Source organism: Microcaecilia unicolor, chromosome 5 (genome assembly GCF_901765095.1).
Source record: "Microcaecilia unicolor chromosome 5, aMicUni1.1, whole genome shotgun sequence".
Lineage (NCBI taxonomy): Eukaryota > Metazoa > Chordata > Amphibia > Gymnophiona > Siphonopidae > Microcaecilia > Microcaecilia unicolor.
In genome coordinates this window covers 294,075,035-294,098,271 of record NC_044035.1, presented here as the reverse complement: position 1 = coordinate 294,098,271, position 23,237 = coordinate 294,075,035, and the positions used below count along the sequence as shown (strand labels likewise).

At 41.4% G+C, this 23,237-nt stretch overlaps 1 protein-coding gene across 2 annotated transcripts in view; it reads left to right on the top strand.

Moving 5' to 3' along the window:
* The window catches only part of CCT8 (chaperonin containing TCP1 subunit 8), a 74,057-nt gene extending 52,602 nt beyond the window's left edge, over positions 1-21,455 (top strand). The window contains exons 12-16 of one of the 2 annotated variants that reach the window (XM_030204288.1): positions 4,249-4,320; positions 5,841-6,005; positions 12,188-12,307; positions 18,830-18,941; positions 21,223-21,309. In XM_030204288.1, the coding sequence (XP_030060148.1) occupies positions 4,249-4,320; positions 5,841-6,005; positions 12,188-12,307; positions 18,830-18,925 (453 nt within the window). In that variant the 3' untranslated portion in view covers positions 18,926-18,941; positions 21,223-21,309. Of the gene's footprint in view, positions 1-4,248; positions 4,321-5,840; positions 6,006-12,187; positions 12,308-18,829; positions 18,942-21,222 lie in introns of both variants that reach the window. The other variant, XM_030204289.1, reaches the window with a different exon arrangement.
* The last annotated feature ends 1,782 nt before the right edge of the window (positions 21,456-23,237 follow it).

Sequence of the window (23,237 nt, the reverse complement as noted above, 5' to 3'; positions counted from 1 at the left end):
GATAAACTCATATGTGCTATTTTTTGTGTATACCTTACCTTGATTTGTATCTGTCATTTTCGGGGCACAGACCGTAGATGTCTGCCCAGCACTAGCGCCACCTCCCAACACCGGTTCCGCCACCCAATCTCGTCTAAGCTTTTGAGGATCAATTCCTTCTGAACAGGATTCCTTTATGTTTATCCCACGCATTTTTGAATTCCGTTACCGTTTTCATCTCCACCACCTCCCGCGGGAGGGCATTCCAAGTATCCACCACTCTCTCTGTGAAAGAGTAATGGATATACCATTGGTTCTAGATTGGGTTCCAACAATGTATTATCAGATCTGTATGTAAGGGAGGTTCCCCATCTGTATTTTGAAAATGAAAGCCACCTCATGGACTCTAGGGGCATTGTATCATCTTGAATCGTTTTTGCGATCTTGAACAATGGCTATTGAAACTGTTGGAGGTTCTGTTCTTCTTCGTTGTGCTTCACATATGCATTCATTTTCTACTTCATATAGCATCTTGCATGCGTCTGCAAATGGATTTTCCCGTGCCATAAAATCACTTGTCTCATTAATGTATGGTTGATGTGTGCATTTGTTGAGATTCGTAATCTCTGAATGGCTGCTTCATCAGGATCAAGAATATATAATTGAGCAAATTGTCTTTTGATTGTCATTTTGAGGATGTAGTGCTTCTGTTCTATGGTAAACAGTACCATTAATTTGAAAATAATAAGGGCCATATCCGGGTGGTGGTGCAATGTTAGCTCCCATGGAGGCAAAAGCTAAGGAACTATTAATGGACCTAATGTTTTGTACAAAATTCGTTGAATATTCATGTTCCCCGGAGAGAAGCTGTTGTATTAACTCATTGTATCTAATTCCTGCAAGTTGTACTTTGCCCTTACTACAACATTTTGGCATTGCAAAATATACAGACTGCGTTCATTGGACCACAACTGTAGTATTGAGTTTCTTTCTCATTGATAGTCTCTTATTGCAATTCCTGTGGTTGGAGTTCTGCACTGTACTGTCACTGTATCCGTTGTTCTTGCTTTATTTTGTGCTGTGTCACAGGGTTTTTTTCTTTCGTTTCAGATTTCCAATTATTTTGCGTTTGAAATCTGTTATATTTTGTGTAGTCGTTCTTCGTTGCTTGTCTGTAATTTCTTCAAGTCTTTTCCGCCCTAAATCTTTTCGTCTTTGTCTTGTTGTTTGTCTCTGTTTCTCTGTCATTTGTTCTCCTTTTTCTATTTGTTGCTCTTTCTTCTGCCATTTTTTCAAATCTTTTGCGTTGTATAGCAGTGTGCCTTGTTCTGTGTGTTTCTGTTCGTCTGTCATTTCAGCAATTCTGTGCCTTTCTGAATCTGCGTTTCTTTTGTATCCTGGACCTTTTTTTTTCAGTGGCTTTTTGACTTTCATGTGCCTTTTTGTCTTCACTCAGAGCTGCACACCTTTTTCATTGTGCTTCAGCTCTTTTTCTTTTAACTTCAGCCTGCTCCTCAGCAGTTAGTGTTCTTTTTCTAGTCAGGTGATGTTCGCCACATTGGAATGTGTCTCTGACTGTTGTTTGTGAGCTACAGTACATTGGACTGTGCCTCTGCTTCTCCTCGGTGCTCTGCCTTCCCCTCCATGTGCTGCAAGTCTTCCCTACGCTCTCATCCTCTCCGATGCAATCCATGTGCAGCGATTCTCTATGCCGTTCCCTCCCCTCTGTCTACAGTGATTGTGGCCTCTACATGATGTGCCCCGATTCTCCTATGTTCTCCCCTCCCCTTGCCTCCCATGCCATCCATATTCTGCAATTCGCCTGTGTGTGTGTGTGAGTGTGTGAGAGAGAGAAAGAGAGTGAGTGAGTGAGAGTGTGTGTGTGAGAGAGATATGGCCAGCTACTTTTTAAAAATGTTGTTCTGGACTCTAATTGGCCCAGGAGCTCAAATTCTGCTAAGATGTACTAGCTTTTTCTCCGGTCTTAGCCAGGGAAACGAGAGAAAAAGATCTCTTTGCTGAGACACTGTGAACAGTTATATTTGATAACCTGTGAGCAGCTATATGTCCTGAACTACCCAAGTACTATTTAGATAGTAAACAAATGTTTAGATAGTGTTATAATTGATCTATATTTCAGTTATCCATTGTCTGCTGATTGCACCTTTTCTGTTCATTGTTCAAATTTTTCATTACAATAAACATTTTTAGTTTATTGCCTCTGCTTTTCTGGACTGATTAAGAATCCTGGTGGTTTGTGTGTTGGGTCTGTGAGTGCTTTCTAGGAACTGTGGGACCACTGGAATGTGGCCCCCCATAACCTAGAAATCACGGGGGAACACCTTGAGAGCAGGAGACTCGCCCAGAGGCAGTTGGGACCCTGTCGGTGGGAGGAGGGTGCTAGTGATGCAGGGATCTCAGTAATATTGAAGCCTGGCAGGGATCCCAGGGTATGTGGTTCTTTACATCTACATTCAATAATGAAATCAGGCGATAACATTTGGCAGACTGGTTGGGTTGGGTTCTCCTACAGATTGTTCATACCGATCAATCTGGTTTTGTGGCTCGGAGGCAAGTAGCAGATAATACTTGACGCGCTCTCAACATAATGGAGGAGTAGCCTAGTGGTTAGAGCACCAGTCTTGCAATCCAGAGGTGGCTGGTTCAAATCCCGCTGCTGCTCCTTGTAATCTTGGGCAAGTCACTTAACCCTCCATTGCCTCAGGTACAAACTTAGATTGTGAGCCCTCCTGGGACAGAGAAATATCCAGAGTACCTGAATGTAACTTGCCTTGAGCTACTACTGGAAAAGGTGTGAGCAAAATCTAAATAAATAATATGGTGGACGCAAGGTCAAGGAGAGTCAGTGGCCCTATTAACCACTGATGCTGAGAAGGCGTTTGATGGGGTTGGTTGGTCTTACCTGTGGGAAGTGTTACAATATATGGGGTTTGGTCCGAAATTCCTGGGCTGGTTGAAGAGTCTATATGAAGCACCGGTCGCTCATATTAATCTGAATGGAGGGGAGTATTCTTCACAATTTTCCATAATGAGGGGGACCAGATGGGGATGCCCTCTCTTCCCTCAGTTGTCTGCATTGTCAATCAAGCCTTTGGCCCAGAGGAGTTCAATCATTAACAGATATAAAGGGGTTTGGATAGAGAATGTGGAACATAAAATAGCTTTATTTGCTGCTGATATTCTGTTTTATGAGAGCACCTCGTTTGACTCTGCCTATCATAATATGGAAATTGAATTACTTTGGGAGAATGTCTAGATTCAAGGTGAATTATGATAAATCAAGAGTTAATGGGAATTACAATTTCTAGGGAGGAGATTGGGGGGGGGGGATTGGAACAGTCGTTTCCTTTCTGTAGGACGAAGACTTTTCGGTATTTGGGCATACTGATAACCAGAGATTTATCTAAATTGTTTGTACTCAATTGTACTCCTTTATTTAAACAGCTTTGTAGGGATTTGAATAGTTAGATTTGTGATTGGTTATCATGATGGGGTCGGATTTCTGTGGTTAAAATTAATCTGCTGCCACAATTGTTTTTTTTGTTTTGTTTCAACTCTTCCTCTAGCGGTCCCACGGCTAGCACTATTGTGGCTTCAGGTTGAGATTTCCAGCTTTGTGTGAGGAGGGTGCTCCTTCCGTTTAGTAAAGAGGGTGATGTGGGGAGCTGTTGAACTGGGGGGGGGAAAGGGAATGCCTAATGTATTATGGTATTACTGGGCAGCTCAGTTGAAACTTGGGGTCAAGGTGGGATGTTGGTTAACACAACTATAGAACACTATGTGAAGGGTTATACTCTGGAGGCAGCTCTTTGGGCCTCTCTCTCCCCTTGGATGACAAGAATAAGTCAAGGTGGACCCATAATGTGTTAATTAACAATTAGGGGGGGATGGGGGCATGGAGGATGAAGGGGGATGAGGAGTATGGAGGATGAACGGGGGTTTGGGAGGGGGGGGTTCTAGTGGTAGGATTGAGCACTCTGAAGAATCTACTGTGTGCTTAAGACTTAAAGGTGTCTTCTGGTAGGGGGTTTGGGATAGGGAATTGTTGGGGGAATGGTAATGGAAGTTTGGCGATTGCTGGATTGTTAATGATATTTCTTGGTTGTGTTTTTTGTTTTTGCTTTTTTTTTTTTTTTTTTTTGTATTCTTTAAAAACTTTATTTATAAAGGTTCAATGTTTAAAAAAAAGTAGAAACTGAAATGACAAGGTTATTTTTAGTTCACACAAGTTTCTGCATCCCTTTGTAGGACAAACGTCTTCTTCCTGGAGCTGGGGCAACAGAGATTGAACTGGCTAAACAGATTACATCTTATGGGGAGGTAAATATTGTGATGCTTTCTTTAATTTTAAGAAAAGTACATTACCAAACATTCTTTTCTGTTAATTCATTGGATTTTTAATGCTGAAAATTGAGAACTATTGAGACTGCTGATGTCCTGTGTCTAGATAGATTAATATTGATGCCTTGAGGTAATGACGTTTCTGTTTTCTGCCTTTTATGTTAAAGTACAAAATGTTTATAGAATTTAGTTATACTTGTAGGGATAAAGCCCCAGAAGAGAGGATAGCCAATATCAAGACTGCCAAGTTGATACAGCATCAGGCTTGTAGTTGGGTTTCTTGCTTCTTGATCCTAGTTTGAAAGAGTAATGTTTTTGAACTGCTGAAATTAGATACATGGGACAAATAATAAAAAATACTTGGTAAATTTTCCTGCTTCTAATTTCCAGATATATAGTGACAGTAGCAGGATGCCAACTAATCAGAAACTGAAGATTTGAACATTGCAAATTCTTGGTTTCTGATAAAACAGTCATGTTTCTAGAAGGTACATAAATTACTTTATGCTTACCGTATTTTTCGGACTATAAGACACACCGGACCATAAGACACACCTAGGTTTTAGAGGAGGGAAATAGGAAAAAAATTTTTTTCCTTTTTCCCAACTCTAAAACCTAGGTGCTCCGGTGCGTCTTGTCCGAATCCCGCCCTCCCCTCGGCCCTGTCACCACTTCTCCCTACTCAATTCTCGGCGACTTCAATTCTCGGCGGCCATTTTGAATCTCGACGAGACCGTCAGGCAGCAATGCATACAGGAGGATGGAGAGCAGCGCGCTGGGCAGGAAAGAGGAGGCTCTTTCCTGCCCCGGCGTCACTAGACCACCAGGGAAGATCGCGTGAGTAGGGAGAAGTCTACCTTCGGACTATAAGACGCACCCCCCATTTTCCTTCCAAATTTTGGGGGAAAAAAGTGCATCTTATAGTCCGAAAAATACGGTATTAGTTTGTTTGATTGCAGTACAATGAATAAATGTCTTCAGCTATACATAACATACATGGCTTCATTATGGAGGGCCAAATGTTAAATATCTAGTTTCAGGAGTCTTAACACAATGTGATGGAAAAATTAGTAGATCACATTGAAATAGTGTTTAAAAAAAAAAACCAAAACCTTTTATGTATCATAAATTGTAACACTCTCAAATTCATGTTGGTCCAGGATAGAACTAGTATCCGGGTGTTATTTTGTTTAAATGACAAGAATATATGATGATTGTATTACCAAGGATTCAGTAATTATAGATGTATGTTATATAAATGAATGTTAGTCTTGGTTAAGGTTTCTAAATTTGGTAAGAGTACTATGCCATTTTGACCAAGGATATACAAACAGTTTATTGATTTTGTTTTTTCAAATGACAGCTGTATTCTAATTTTTTTCTAAGTATATTCAGTAATGCACATGTACCCAGAAAAGCTCTTATAGGATAGAAAGACAGGTATGTTACTTGAGTTCTTCATGTTTGTTCCTAATTCTTGGGTATTCTGTGTGAAATAGACCTGCCCTGGACTTGAACAATATGCAATCAAGAAATTTGCGGAAGCATTTGAAGCTCTTCCCCGAGCACTGGCAGAGAACTCTGGTGTAAAGGCCAATGAAGTAATTTCTAAACTCTATGCAGTGCATCAGGAAGGCAACAAAAATATGGGATTTGACATAGAGGTAAGGTAAAAGTATGCTTATACTAGATTGTTTTTGTTTTGTGTGTGTGTTTAATTCCAGATTGCTCTGAAGTATAGTGGTTAATTCAGACTGCAGTTTTCTTGCACATCAGTGTTTGAGAGGAAATTGTGGGAGTGCATACTTGCAATGCAGTACCCTCTCTCCTGACGTTAAGGTTCTGCTCTTCTACTGTTCTTGTGGAACTGGTGGTAGAAGCTTTTCAACAATAGCCCAATGGCCTAGACTTAAGATAGGAACATGAAGCACTGTGAATTTTATTTGCCTATCCAAACCAGAGCTGAAGAAAAGTTGCATTCAGGTACAATAGTTTTTTTTTTTGTTTGTTTTTGTTTTTCTTTCCCCAGAGGGCTTACTGTCTTGAGTTTGCACTTCACATAGTTGAAGGTTGAAAGTGACTTGCACAAGATCACAAGGAGCTTCGTTGGCAGTAGTGGGATTTGAACTGTAGTATCCCTAGTTCTTACTTACTGCTTTTATCTATTATCACTGCAGAGTACAGTGATGCGGAAGTCTCCCCCTCCCCCCTTCTGATTTTCACTATTATTGCATATAGGTCACACTGGATGGCTTCTGATCTTTAAACAAAATCTAATATTAGACAAAGGGAACCTGAGTAAACATGCAACAGTTGTTAAATTGCTTTGTTTATTTAAGGAACAAAGTTATCCAACACCCATATCACCCATATGAAAAAGTAACTACCCCATAAATGTAACTGGTTGCACCACTTTAACAACAATAATTGTAACCAAACACTTCCTGTAATTTGATATTAGTCTTTCACATTGCTTTTGACGCAGAAGTATTCGTAGTTTTCATGAATGAACTACTTGTTTCAGGTCCTACATCTCTATTGGTTCAAGTATGGCTTGGTCAGACAAAACCTTAATTTTGTTTCTCCTCAACTTTTGTGTTTTGGATCATTGTCTTCTCCGAGAACAAGCAGGCCGTTGTATTCTCACAGCTGGGCAATATCATCCAATGGAACCTGGTGCAGATACTGACTAGCGAGATCAAGAACTTTTCTAGTAGCGTGCTACTGCGTATGCGCTGGTGCCTTCCTGCCCGATGTGCGAGCACAGGTCCTACAGTCTTCATTTTTCTGCAGAGCAGAGAGGACATGTTCTCCTCAGTGTGTTTTGTGCCTTCCTGTGCAATTTTTTTCTCCACCCCCACCCCCCCCCACCCCAGTCCAGATAATTTTTCCTTTATTTCTCCTTTTTATTCAGTTTCCCTTTAATTTCTTTTAGTTTTTCAGCCTTTAAAGTTTTTTATTTTTCGCACATTGCTAGGCCCGTTTAGGCCGAAGCCCGGACATCAGTTTGAACATTGCCCCCTTTTTCCAGCTCAAAATTGAGTTTAATTTGGTCGTGATGCTTTTCTCGATGTCCAAGAAGATCCACGTGACTTCAAAAGGTGCGCCCAATGTAATTGGATGATTTCCATGATGGACCCACACAACTGGGTTCATCGGGTGCCTTGGACCAGACCATAAGCCAAACTACAGTTCTCTCAGTTTGCAAATGCATTTGAGGATACAGAGGACAAGGCAGGTTCAACAGAAGTTTTTTTTTTTTTGGGCTCTTCGAAGGCCGATAAATCGACTTTGGCACCAGAAGCATCGACCTCGATTTCTGCCAAGACTTCAGCATCCACTTGGAGTGCACCGGCACCGAGGAGGTCTCCACCTCTCTTGACATCGGGTGCTGTGAGTAGGCCCCGGGACCAGTCGGCATCAGACCCGACACCGAGGGCACGTACAGGTTTGACATTGTCCTCATCTACACTGAAGGACTGTGAAGCTGTACATTTATTTATTTTTAATTTTGTTACATTTGTACCCCGCGCTTTCCCACTCATGGCAGGCTCTGTGCGGCTTACATATACAGGTACTTATTTGCACCTGGGGCAATGGAGGGTTAAGTGACTTGCCCAGAGTCACAAGGAGCTGCCTGTGCCTGAAGTGGGAATCGAACTCAGTTCCCCAGGACCAAAGTCCACCACCCTAACCACTAGGCCACTTCTCCACCAAGAGGCATAAGCATCGGTCTTCCTCGATGCAAGGTACTGGGAGCACCAGGACACCAGCATTACCAGTACCCGAGAAGCACTGGCACTGGGAGGAGTGCTCCCCCTCCTTGGAAGAGGTGCTGGAGTGCAAGTCTCCCAACAGCCAGGTCCCACCGCTACCTGTCCGACACAGACACCACCTCAGGCTACCTTTGCTGATGTCTTCCTTCGATCAACAGTTCCGAACCAAGCTCAGGGTGGAGCTGGCTTAGATGCTGCAGTTACAAACCACTTAGGCATCGAAGGCACTTCCCCCCACTGCAGATCAGCCCCTGATTCTTCCTGTGTCTTCTGCCATGCTGGTATAGAGATCTTTGACGCTTGCATCTCAAAGGGTGTCGGTGTCAACCTCGATGCATACATTACCTTGCTTGACGTTGGAGGAAGCTTCCCCAGAGTCAGAGTAGGGCTGTACCTCATCACTGTTCAGGGTTTGGAAATAGATCCACTGAGCAAGGCAAGCACAGACTCATCCAGCACAACCTGACTATGGTGAAGAGTCTGAACGGGACTGGTAATGGGATTCAACGGAAGATACACATTACTTCTTGAAGAATTGGGACTCTCCCCTTTTCAGTACAGGATGGGAATCTCCCCTTTTCAGCGCAGGTTGCACCTAAGAAGGCTTCCAGATTCGAAAGGGTTCAGCTAGGAACTCCATGCCTCTGCGCCCCCAGGTAGAGAGTCCAGGACACTAGACTCGTTTGGGAGGAAAACTTCTCAGCCTCTATGCTTGTTGTCCGCATCCAGTCCTACCAGCTCTACATGAGCCTTTACTTGCAGTCTTTGGGCTGCAGTACACTAAGTCTTGCGGATACTCTCCCACAGGAGCAGGTTGCAGAGCTTCACCAGTTGTCCCGTAAGCAGCTGGAGTGTAGGAAATCTGGCCAGGGGCACGTACAACTCTTTCTGCTTTTGATATAGCATCCAGACTCTCTGTTGTGAGTGTGGGGATGCACAAGACTCTCATGGCTACATTTTTCTGACCTAGAATTGGCAGTTCAGGAGAGGTTGGTGGGATGTTCCTTACCAGGGTGACAACTTGTTTGGAGATAAAGTGGAGGAGGTCACTGACCTCATAAACGTACGGACACTGTCCAAAATCTGTCTTGGCATCCTCCAGCTGTACCCTCTTCCTCATGGAAGGTTTTTGAGTGGGCCTAGACAACTAACCTACTACTCTGAAAAGGCGTAGGTTCCCACCGCCTTCCTGCTCTGCCCAGCGTTTTCAGCCTCGCCAACCTCGTCCTCAGAAGCCCCAGCCGGTGTCCCAGTCAAAGCAAGGAACAAGATTTTGACTAGCTCAGAGAGCATAGTCGCATTCAAAGCATATGTACTGAACTACCTACCGATAGGGAGGAGGCTGAATTGTTTTCCACAGGTGACCCTTTGTAACCTCCAACCTGTGGGTTCTTCAAATCTTCTGTCTTGGTTACACCTTGCATTGGTGTCAAAGATCACCAAATTGTCCACCGAGAGTGTCGTCACTAAGGTGTCAGCACAAGCAGGTGCTTGTAGAGGAAATCTCTGAACTACAGGCCAGTACGGTTGAATCTGTGCCACCAGAGGGAGAAGGGAAGGAATTCTTTTCTAGGTACTTCCTCATACCCAAGAGAACGGGGGAATTTTGTCCCATTCTAGACAAGGGCCCTGAACAAATTCCTGGTTAAAAGTTCAGGATGATTTCCCTGGGCACCCTTCATCCATGATTCAAGAAAATGATTTGGCTATGCTCTCTGGACTTCAAGGATACTGTACTCACATTTCGATACTTCCCAGTCACAAGAAGTATCTCCGATTTCAAATAGGGAAAAACACCATTACCAATATCGCATGCTGCCATTTGGCCTCACTTCAGATCCCAGGTTATTCCAAATTCCACCTTGGGAGGTTCTAACAACGGATGCATCCAGCCTAGGATGGGGAGTTCATGTGGATGGGCTTCACACCCAGGGGACTCGATCTGCTGAAGGAACAGCTCTCTATATCAATCTCCTCAAACTCAGGGGCATTTGGAATGCTCTAAAGGCTTTTAGCGATTGGCTACAAAAACAAATTATTCTCATCCAAACGGCAATGTTTAATGTAAACAAGCCAGGAGGGATGGTTAAGGGATCCTACCCCTTCTGTCATGAAGCAGTGGAGATGTGGCAATGAACCTCCTTTTTTAGGATGGACCTCTGAGCCACATACCTTCCAGGAGAGCACAACTGCCTGGTGGACAGACTGAACAGGGATTTGCAACCAAATGAGTGGGCTCTCAATATGGGCATAGCCCGCAAAGTCTTCCGAAAGATCCCCCTCGGTGGATTATCTTTCGAAAGAGCCCCTTTGGTGGATCTTTTTGCCACTCATCTCAACAGGGTCCCCCCAGTTCTGCTCCAGGCTCAGATTGCACAGCAGACTAATGTCGGATACCTTTCTCCTACATTCGGGGGAGGGTCTTCTATATGCATATCTTTCCAACACCTCCCTTAGAGAAGACTTTATTGAAACTCAAACAGGACCGGGGAACTGTGATCCTAATTGTTCCTTATCAACCGAGGCAGATATGTTTTTCTCTTCTGGAGTTGTCCTCCAAAAATCCATGGAGATTTAAATATTTTCCAACCTCCTCATGCAGAATGAGGGATCCCTTTTACATCCTTCAATCCATGCAGTTACGCCTAGCTGTGTTCAATTAGCTGAATGTAATATCGATTTAAATTTGGTCAATTGATTAAAGTGGCAGTTACTTTTTCACATGGGTGATATGAGTGTTGGATAACATTTTATTACTTTATTTAAGGAACCAATTGAGATGTGTTTTTGCATGTTTACTTTGTCTAATATTACCTTTTTTAAAGATCAGAAACCATTCAATGTGACAAATATGCAATAACAGGGGAAATCAGAAGGAGGGAAACTTTTCCACACCTAATGACAAACTGATAGAAAGAGTGGGGGCAAGATTGTAAGTGAAAGGGGGACAGCATAGAAAAGAATAAATTGGTTATTGAGAGAGTTTTGAGTCTGGGCAAGGAACTGAAAGAGAATAGGAAGATGTGAGAAGAGAGACAAAAGAGAAATTGGGCTTAGTTAGAAAGGGTAATTTGAAGTAAAAAGGCATTTTTAAGAAGGGAATCTGAGAAATTGATTACTGTGGAATATCACATTATTAAAATACAAAACAGTAGGAAAATACTTTTTGTCTGGCAGTGTTGATCTCTTTAAAAGTTGACCCTTAGTTTTTTGTTTGTTTTTATTTTAATCTTGAGAGGTATGTATTAAAATCCAAGCAACAAAGAACAGTACATAAGGTGCAACGGAAAACTGCTGAACGGGCAAACCAAGACATATGACAAGAATATAACACCTGGATCAGGCCAACAAAAGAAATTCACAAAAACCTCTAACCTCCCCCCCCCCCACCACACACACCTTGCAAAACCAAACCCCCTCCATCCCAACACATACTTAAAGAAGAGTACCAGGTTCATCATCAGTTCTTCCCATGACACTCCCCGAGCCAAAGACCATGAAGAACATTGAAGCAAAAAGGAGGACCAAATGTTTTCCCACTTAGCCAAGGTGTGGTTGCAAACTGCCATCAACTGTTCCATTTGACCTTAGTTTTTCAGATTTTTACGCTTGAAAGTTGTCTGGAACAAACCCTGAAGACCATGAGATGCAAGACGTTTAATCATGGCCATGCTTAAGTTGCATATGGAAAATTGCAAGAATAATTTTTACAGGTGACTTGTAGTAGGTTCAGTCCTGTTCCTGAACATTTACAGCAGGTTATAGGTAAAATTTGAACAACATAAGCATTCATGTTTTGGATGCCCTTGCAATTTGAAAAATCCTGTGGAAATTTTATGTGATAGCCAATTTAAATTTCATGACAGTTGCAGTGAACACATCCACCCTTGGGCAGTCGCCCCCATCCTTTCAATTTGGTTTTCCTAATCAGATGTCATATCATTATATTAATCTACTATTTCTTAAGTCTGTAGAGAAGAATTGCTTATGTAGTGAGAACCTTAGTATGTGTACATGTTTAAAAAAAAAAACCCAAACTTTTTATTTTATTTTTATTTTTTTTAATTCAGGGAGAAGGTGCAGCGGTGAAAGATGTGTTGGAAAGTGGTATATTAGATACCTACCTTGGAAAATACTGGGGAATCAAACTGGCTACAAATGCAGCAGTAACAGTGCTTAGAGTAGATCAGGTACGTAAGACAGTTTGCAGAGAAATCTGGTTTAAAAGTATTATGTCACAATTGACTCGATGCAGAATGCTAAAGTGATTTTCACAGATGGTACAGTGTTACAGCATAGTGATGTGCATATGAGAAACTGTAGTGTATTGGAGATCATAATGGTTTGTGTCATGGTGGTGGAACATGTGATAGCTAGGCTGTAGAAAGGAAGGCATAGCAAAAAAACCTGTTTGGGATAAAAAGTAATTCCAAATTGGAGGAAAATTTAGGTATTTTTTTTCTAGGGTAAGTGCACCAGCACATTTCAGCCTAGCTGTAAGCAAATGGATTTGTCTGTGCTCGTAAATCTGCCATGGCCTGCTTATCTCTTCTGACACCTGCCATTATTAATGTGTAGACAGGAGCCAGAAACGATGATGCATGGTTTAGACTGGCCACCCTGCCCTGGTGGTATGTGTATTATCAGGGGAGACGCTCCCCTATCTGAAGAATGGGGAAAAAACCCCCCCAACTTTTTATTGAAAATTGCTGTCAAAAAGGTCACCGAACTTTTTTCAGTAGTCTCTAGTCATGCCCCTGATGTAGTATATACACAGTTTAAAAACCTCTCAAGTTCCTTATTCAGATTGACTAGAGAGCTCTTTTGTAGTGTCATTGAATAATTCATATGTACTGTAGGCTGAAGTATTATAACATGCAAAGAATCCAGTATACATGTTAACAGACCAAAGCCCTATATTTGTGCCCAGTAGTTTTGTCTTTCCTTTACTTTCAGCTTACTTGGAACCATCGTATATACTAAGGCTTTCATGCTTTGAACTTCCTTCTGCAGCAGAGCCCTTTCCCAAATCTAGCTGAGCCATTGCAGGAACAGTCTTTGACCAAGTGCCACAAAAAGCAAAGCTTTTCGAGGAAATAATGTTAATACATAAGAACATATAGCAATACTGGGTCAGACCAATGGTCCATCTAGCCTAGTATCCTGATTTCAACAGTGGCCAAGTCAGGTCACAAGTACCTGACAGAAATCCAAATCATGGCATCATTCTGTGCTACCAATCCGAGGGTAAGCAGTTGCTTCCCCATGTCTCAATATCAGACTGTGGACTTTTCCTCCAGGAACTTGTCCAAACCTTTTTTAAACAAAATGTCATGGGGGGGGGGGGGCTAGGTCAAGGGGCAGCTTGTGAAAATACCTTAACAAAGATGATGGAGACAATCTATTAACATAATTTTAAAAACATGGGATAAGCACAGAAGAACCCTAGTGACAAAATTGGGTAACCCATGTAGAACAAGAGTTATAAGCCATAAATAGTGGTAGGATTGCATTGGGATAGCCCACATGGAGAGGCAGTAACAATCCTAAAGAGTAGTGTACAACCATATTGGCTTCCAGGAAGGTTGGTGTGATCTGCGAAGGGATCATGGATAAAACTCAAACTTCAGTGAGGGTGGAATTTTTTTTTTTTTTGTCTATTTATTGAATTTTGTTATATACAGGGAAAATGTATATACAAACAGATAACAAGCAAAATCACATGAGAGGCAATTAGGTGATATCAGTCTGAATTAGAGGATTGGATAGATTGAGGAAAAGCAGACCATTTCTTAGTAACATTTATAGAAAGATTAAGTTTCTTGGCAATATATTCATATTTATGAATAGAGGATAAAGAATTCCACCAGGGTTCATATTTAACCTGGACTAAGTTTTTCCAGGATACGAACACCACTTTTAAAGCTACATCAATTAGTGTATTAATTAAAGAGCAGTTAATATCAGGTAAAACATATTGGAAACATATATGTACCTTTAAGTAAAAGGTGTTTAAAGCATGAAGGTTCAGAAATATGAAGTATTCGCCAAATGTTTTTTAGACTAGGGTATGGAAAACTATGAACATAGAAACATTCAAATAGCACGTTTATATGAGCCAATCGAGTGTTTACAGATCATCTTTTTTCATTCTGCTGGTAAAGTTAACTTCATTTATGCCTTGTTTCTTCCTACCTCCTTACTGGAGTTCTATTTTGCAGTATCACATGAGTGGCAATTTCCTAATCTATGGATGTATCAACTCTCTTTGGATTTAAACAGACCTACTTTCTACATCATTTTTGTTCATTAAATGACCAAATTATGCCTCACATTCTTTAATGTTAAAGGCATCTCCCATCCCATCAAGTGCAAGAAAATTCTAGTATATCTCAGAACACTTGTTCAGGCATCTGCTTGCCTGATGTGGATTGGAATGTCCCATTGGCAGAATCAGAAAGAAGTAGAGAGATCGTGGATGCCTGTCAAAGTGTCTTGTTCAGACAAATGGTGATGGAGCCCACGAGGGAAGGGTCGATGCTGGATTTAGTGCTCACAAATGGAGAAACTGTTTCCAATGTCCATGTGGGTGCCCACCTATGTAATGGTGATCATCACACGATATAGTGTCATATAAGAGCAAAAGCGGAGTGCGGACATACAAAACTCAAAGTACTGGATTTCAGACGTACTGGTTTTGGTGAAATGGGGGAATACCTGAAGAAGGAACTGATGGAATGGGTAGGTAGAGGTGAAGTGGAAGAGTAGTGGTCCAAGCTGAAAGCTGCTATAAATATGGTAACTGATCTTTACACAAGGAAAGTAAACAAAAACGAGAAACAGGAAGCCTATAAGGTTCTCCAAACAAGTGGCTAAAAAAATAAGGGCAAGAGAGGCTTCCTTCAAGAAATACAGAATGACGCAACAAAAGGATCACAGAAAAGATTACTGGATTAAAGTCCAAAAGAAGTGAAGAGGGAAATACGGCTAGCGAAAGTGCAGGTGGAAGAAAAAAATGTCTAAAGATGTTCAGAGTGGTGACGACATTTTTCAAATATACTGGGGAAAGGAGAAAAGAGGAATGGAATTTGTTAACTCCAGAGTAATCAATAGAAATCAAACAAAATTAAAACATGGAAAAGAAAATAAGATGATACCTTTTTTATTGGACATAACTTAATACATTTCTTGATTAGCTTTCGAAGGTTGCCCGTCATCAGATCAGAAATAAGCAAATGTGTTAGCTGACAGTGTATGTAACAGTCCCTCATAGATGGTTTAGCAGGGTGGGTAGGAGATGTGCATGGGGACTTCAAAGCATTCCATAGTCTAGCATGATGTTTGTGGGGAGGGGAGGGAAGGGTGATAAGCAGTGAAATACAACTTATGGTTTATAGTGGGCTAGAAAACCCAGATCCTTGTTAAGTCCTGTCCGTTGGGTGTTAAAATATTCAATCATTCTGATTTCAAAGGTTTTACGTTCCTTTATTGTTTTAAAGTTACCTTTCAGTATTCTCACTGTGAAATCACTGGTACGGTGTCCTGGTTCTGTAAAGTGCTGTCCCACCGGGGGTTGGGGCCCTACTGGCAGTATTGTTCATTTCACAGTGAGAATACTGTAAGGTAGCTTTAAAACAATACAGGAACGTAAAACCTTTGAAATCAGAATGATTGAATATTTTGACACCCAACGGACAGGACTTAACAAGGATCTAGGTTTTCTAGCCCACTATAAACCATAAGTTGTATTTCACTGCTTATCACCCTTCCTTCCCCTCCCCTCCCCACAAATATCCTGCTAGACTATGGAATGCTTTGAAGTCCCCTTGCACATCTCCTACCCACCCTGCTAAACCATCTATGAGGGACTGTTATATACACTGTCAGCTAACACATTTGCTTATTTCTGATCTGATGAAGAAGGGCAACGTTCGAAAGCTAATCAAGAAATGTATTAAGTTATGTCCAATAAAAAAGGTATCATCTTATTTTCTTTTCCATGTTTTAATTTTGTTTGATTTCTGTTGATTACCTTTAAGAGTGGACTAACACGGCTAACACACCTCTTTACTTAAACTCCAGAGGAAATTGTAGAGTCATGGGATAGGAGGTAGTGTTCTGTTGTGGATTTTTAAAAAACTGATTAAAAGAAGAGAGAGAGTAGGGTTAAATGGTCAGTATTCTTAATGGAGAAGAGTAGATAGTGGGGTTCCCCAGGGGTCTGTGCTGGGACTGCTGCTTTTTTATATATTTATAAATGATCTAGAGATGGGAGTAACTGGTGAGGTAATTAAATTTGCTGACAACACAAAGCTATTCAAAGTTGTTAAATCGCAAGAGGAGTGTGAAAAATTACAAGAAGACCATATGAGACTGGGCATCCAAATGGAAGATAACGTTTAAAGTGAGCAAGTGCGTTTGCATATGTTCAAATTAAGCATTATATGGCCGCAATGGATCAACCTGAACTGCGAGCCTGCTTGGGGCAAGGGAGTGAGGGATTTTTTCCAGGAAATGGAAGTAACAGGGATGTCAGTGTCAGCACTCCACAAATCATTGGTTAAACGAGGACCTCCAAAAAGCTATGTAGATATCAAAAACAGATGGGAACAGGAGTCGGGCAGTTCCCTGGGCGGATGGGAGGTCGGACTCACACTGCAAAATATCCTTGCTCTGAGCTCAGACGAACGATTGAGAGAATGTGGATATAGAGTAATTATGCGGGCTTATATGTCGGGACAGCAGAGGTCCCATGTAGTCCCTTCACAAGGAGCTAGTTGCATTAAGTGTAATCACTACTACTACTACTACTACTATTTAGCATTTCTATAGCGCTACAAGGCGTACGCAGCGCTGCACAAACATAGAAGAAAGTCCCTGCTCAAAGAGCTTACAATCTAACAGACAAAAAAATAAATAAAGTAAGCAAATACCACATTCACTTTTTCATGCATTCTGGGGCCTTTCGAATACACTCTGCAGGTGCACGTTTCTTCTGCCGGAAACTGAGTTTGGTAGCTCGGAAGACCCTATTACAGTACTGGACGGTACCGGAAGCACCAGCATATTGGCATTGGAGGAACCAGGTGCGCACTTATTAGCAACTTGGGAAGCAAAGGAGGCACGAGGTTCCCCGAAACGACACACACGTTATATACAGATTTGGGATCCCTATTTGAAAATGTTGAGCCCCAGAGGGCGCAGTCTGATCCTTAATAGGAGTACCATCAAGCCCTAGAGATAAGGAAGTAGGCACCTGCACGTTCAAATAGCCTAACCCATAAGCCTGATTGGGGGAGTAGGGGGAGGATCCGCCTGGACCATCAGAGCACAGGTTTAGGCGAATAGAGGGAAGAGAGGAGATGGGAGTATTAAGACAAGAGGAGTGGGGGGTGAGGGGAAGGGGGGTTTTGGTATAAGAGGGGTGGGAGAGGGGGAGGAAATGTTAAAAGAAAATATTGGATGTTAAGTTTCTTGAATACTTGCAATGTACAGGTTTTTGATTTATAATGAAAAGTATTTGGAGCATATCAAATGTCTAACCTGATGGAAGAGTCAATAAAAACATTGAAACATAAAGTGAGCAAGTGCAACTTGATGCATGTGGGAAAGAAGAACCCAAACTATAGCTACGTAATACAGGGTTCCACACTAGGAGTCACCGACAAGGAAAGGGATCTCTGTGTCATCTTTGATGATAACATTGAAACCTTCTGATCAGTGTGCTGCGGCAGCTAAGAAAACAAATAGAATGTTAGGTATTATTAGGAAAGGAATGGAAAACAAAAATGAGGATGTTATAATACCATTGTATCACTCCATGGTGCAACTGCTTCTCAAATATTGTGTGCAATTCTGGTCACCACATCTCAAAAAGTTATAATGGAGGAGAAGGTACAGAGAAGGGCTACTAAAATGATAAAGGGTATGGGATGACTTCCCTATGAGGAAAGGCTAAAGGTTCTTCAGCTTGGAGAAGAGAAGACTGAGGGGGGAGATAAGATAGAGGTCTATAAAATAATGAATGGAGTGGAATGGGTAGACGTGAATCATTTGTTTACTCTTTCCAAAAATACTAGGTCTAGGGGGCACACAATGAAGCTACAAAGTAGTAAATTTAAAACTAATCAGAGAAAATATTTTTCACTCAACGTGTAATTAAACTCTCAAATTCGTTGCCAGAGAATGTAGTTAAAGCAGTTAGATTAGCGGATTTTAAAAAAGGTTTTGATAGCTTCCTAAAAGAAAAGTCCATAAGCCATTATTAAAATGGACTTGTGGAAAATCCACTGCTTATTTCTAGAATAAGCAGCATAAAATATATTGTACTGTTTTGGGATCTTGCCAGGTACTTGTAACCTGGATTGGCCATTGTTGAAAACAGTTTTTTACCCCCCCCCCCCCCCCCCCCCCCCCCCTAACATGGTAAGTCAATCTGTATATTGATGACAAGTATTATTAACAAAACAAAGAAACCAGCACGCAGGCTGGAGTCATTAACAGAAATTGTTACAAATTCTCCCCACCCCCAACCCCTCATCCTCCCACAACCGCCAATGCCCACCTTTTCTGCATTCTATTTTTAAAGAACAAGCTATTTCAATTTAAATTGGATACAAAGATGACTTGGGTTCAAGATGGATATAATTGTATTTATCTATGAAATTAATGGAAACGTGCCTTATTTTCATTATTTGTGTAAATCCCCATAGATTATTATGGCAAAACCAGCAGGTGGACCAAAAGGTCCTAAATCACAAGGACACTGGGATAAGGATGACTGGCGAGATGAACCTGCAACATTTTAGTATTACTTGAGATCAGGTGCTTACCTGGATATACTAATGGCATATTCTGCATGAAAGTATTTTCCATCCTTTGACTAACATGTAGTGCTGATATGGGCACTACCACAAACTGTGTGAAATATGTGGTTATGCCTGGAGTGCTTAAATTAGTTTTGTTTTTTGTTTTTTTTATAAAATCGAAAAGATGCCTAGAATTTCTTAAATTCATTGAAAAACCAGCATGGTATAGATCACCTTTTTTGTCATGTAAAATATAGGTTATGGCAAATGGCATGAACGTAAATCCTAAGAATATTTATAGCTTTAGAGCAGGGAAAAAGATCTGCATTGCATAGTGATAAGGGTTGGGTATGTAGAAGAGTGGAGGATTTTTATTTTTTATTTTTTCATTCTAACAAATGTGGCTCTTCTATATGTCAGAATAGAGGTTCCCAACGTTTCTGGTTGTATGGATGCCTTATTCACCTCCAGAAAGATCAGAGACCCCCACTTCATCCCTACCATTCTTCCCACTTCACATCCTCCCTCCCCTCAGCACCCAGCCTGTTCCCACCTGTCTTCTTCACAGAGTTTCTCTCTCGCTCCCCCCCCCCCCCCCTTTTCTACTATTTCCTACCAATCTTTATCTCTGCCCAGCCATGGCCTAGCTTCTCTCCATCTCTACCACTCTCTTTCTCCAGTCATTCATTTTTCCTCCATTTAGTCTTCACCATTAGCGTTGCTTCCTATCCTCAGTCTGCAAGCTGATGCTGGTCCTCCTCCTTCCAGACTCTGCAGCTGTCTTTGATCACACTCCACCACCACCAGTGCTGGCCAACATCCATGGCTGCTTCTGCTTCCAGTCTGTTCAGCCAGATCAGATTCAAAGCCCACAGCTCCTGATTTTTGCCTCTAAAGTACAGAGTTGCACAGGGACAGAAATTTCACCCGTCCCCACTGGAATCTGCATCCCCACCTGTCCCCGCAAGTAATGTCCTTCATACCCACCCAGCCCCTGTGCTAAAATAACCCGACTTGTGGTGAAATAACCAAACTTAACAGTATCCTTTATTGATAACTTCTCCTCTTAGTGCTTATGGGGATTTCAATACTATCTACCATATCCATTAATTTTCTTTTAGTGCTTTTATAATTGTCATGGCACAAGAAAAGGGTAGGCAGGCTGGCCTAGCACTATACTTCCACGGGAACCCCTCAGGATCTGCATCCGTCCCTACAGGACTCCCATGGACCTTGAGGGGATCCCCAGATTGAGCTGTAGGTCATGCAGTCAGTGTTCCTTTTGTGGTAGGGTCACCCAGCCCCCTTTTTGCTGATTTGTGCTTTAAAAAAATGTACATAGGTGAAACATGCTGGGTCTTTATCTCCCATTTTCCCCTCTGATAGACAAAAGGAGAAAGTTCATGAAAGCTAAATATCTACCTGCAGGCATGGCAGAGCCTGCGCTGCTCCAGTTCTCTGAATTAATATTTTAGCAGGTGATGTTGCATGTAAGTCAGGGCTCCTCTCTCCTACTTCCTCCCATCAATAGTGGGACAGTCTGCAGAGCCAGCTGTTTGCTCGTGTGCAAAAGGGAAGATTCGCAAGAGTGCCTTTAAGGCCAGATTATGCTTGTGATGCATGAAAAGTTGCTGTCGCCCAAGAGTTTTAAAAAAAAATAAATCCTAGGTGCTTCGCTTTTGGCAGCACCTTCAGATTTCATCTTTGAGCCCTTCCTGGCCCTGATCTGTTTCCTTGAATGGAAGGAACCACAGATTTATTTTGGTAATGTTAGGGATGCTAGAGCATTCCACTAGCTGGGGCTAGAGGAGGATGAGATATCCCACTGTCTGTTGAACTGGTTGCTGCCTCATCAGGAAGGGATAGTGCCTTAGTGGTGAAGTTGATTGGGAGAAAGATGCAGGTTTCTTTAATTTTGTTAACTCAAGTTATGGGTTGCCTACTTCAGTAATGCTATCTTCTAGATTAACCTGGCCACCTGTAACACATCTGAGCCGTTAGAGTCTAGAATTATAGATAATACTTTAATGGTAGAATTTGCTTACTTTCTACCAATATTTCCAGCTTTGTACATTTTACTGATTTGTTTGCTAATTTTTAACCTTTAATAAATTGACTTGCATAGTACATTTGCACTGCTGTGGGAGCTTCTCATTGTTCCAGTGCTAATGGCGTTTTTACGTTGTGTGTGTGATGGAAATACTTTAAATAAATAATGTTTGACCTGAATTTAATGCATGTTAGAACTTTTTGTTATTCCTGTTTTGAATACTAAGCTTAGTTTTTATATGTTTTAGATTATCATGGCAAAACCAGCTGGTGGGCCCAAACCACCCACAGGAAAGAAAAACTGGGATGATGACCAAAATGACTGAACTGCTTCATCCTTTATATCACTGATCAGGACAAATTACTTGTCTTTAATAATGTGTGTGTCTTATAGGACTCCATTTGGAGAATGGTGTGTTCATACGTTTTTAAGTTAAGCTTATTCTTGATAATACAGATTAAAATACACATGTTAAGTCTTCTGTTGTGCACTGTGGTTTTCTTTATAAAGGCACATATAGTCAAAGTATCTGGTATATAAGCAGTTTGCATTGCTTTTCACTGTTTATTGGAAAAAAACTGTAGGCACTTGATTGATCTTTTCATTACATTAGTAATGACATTTATTCCTACTTTTTGTCTTGCCTCTTATTCAAGTGAGGAAATGAAAGGGGTGGTTTCATCATTTTCACATAAATCGCTGTTAGAAGAGTGGGAGGTTCAGCAATAGGCAACCATAGGACCTAGATGGTGAAAGGGCAGCATCTTTTAGATACAGAAGGGATGTTTATTTCCAGCTGCCTGAAGTACAGTAGCCTGAGCTGCTTTGTGCATAGTGACCATTTTTATGTTTAGTCAACAGGCTTAACATGCTGCAAGAGTGTGTACAGTGGTGGAACAGCTGAGACAAATAACATTCATGCAGAATATGAAAACATGAATGTATTTTCTTTAAAAATTGGCACTATGAAAATTTATTTATAAAGCTACACCCTTGCCTTGTACGTGTGCAACTTTACACAAAGTGGGCAGAGCTAGAAAGGAGCTTACATGCAAAAACATGCTTTTTTTACAATATGCAGAGAGATGCATGAGGTAGCCTAGAACATTTGTGCATGCTAGAGTATGAAGTCTCAGGGGTAGGGTTACCATATTTGCAGACACACAAAAAAAAGAGGACAAACAAAAATAATGTCATCCCGCCACGCAGTCGCCTTGATTCCCCCCCCCCCCCCCCCCTCCCCGAGAAGATAAAAGTAACAGAAATGCATTCTCTTCTGTGGTCTAAATACAAAATTAGAAAAGATGTACATTTCTAAAAAAGCAAACATCCATGAAGAGCATGTTCCCCTTTCCTTTCCATCTGTGAGCAGCATGTGCCCCTCTCCTGTGCTCCATTTCCCTCTTTTCCCTTCCATGTACAGCATGTCCCCCCTCTCCTCTCCCTTCCCTCCCATCCATGAGTACCTTGTCCCCTTCTCTCCCTCCCATCCATTATCAGCTTGTCTCCTCCCGGGACTACCTTGCATCCCTGGTTGGGCTAGTGGCCTCTTTAGGTCAGGAAAGAACCCCACTCTTTCCAACTCGGGTTATTTTGAAACTGAAAGCATGCATGTATTTTTGATTTGAAACTTACTAGTACCTGCACAGGGGAAAAGAATGTAAATACTGATTTTGAGTTCACTGTATTGTATAACTACCCCTCAGATCAACTGTGCCTGAATCTGACTTTGGTACTGGGCAAAATTGGAGACTCTATTCAGGTAGGTGGATAAATATAACTTAGAGTCAGTGTGATTTATCATAGGGAAGTCTATTACAATTTTTTGAAGGTGTAAATAAACATGTAGGTTAGAATGCGACAGTTGATACACTTTATTTGGATTTTGAGGAGGCATTTGCCAAAGTCCTTCCTGAGAGATGTTTCAGGAAATTAAATCATGAGATAAGAGGCATTGTCCTTAAAAGATAGAAACTATGCATTCAGTCCAGTTTTCTTCAGTGGAGAGAGATGATTATTGGGGTGCCCAAGGATCTGTATTAGGACTAGTAGTGATCAATATTTGCATAATCTGCAAAAAGGGAGCAATGAGTAGTATAACAAATTGAGAGAATTCAAAGCTGCTAAAAACAGATTATGAGGAGCTGCAGCCTTGCTGGAATGGGGATTGGGGCAATTTTATGTGAACAAATGCACAGTAATGCACACAGTAGATTGTCGCAGCAAAAATTTTCAGTTTGGTTTGTCTTTGGTTTGATTGTC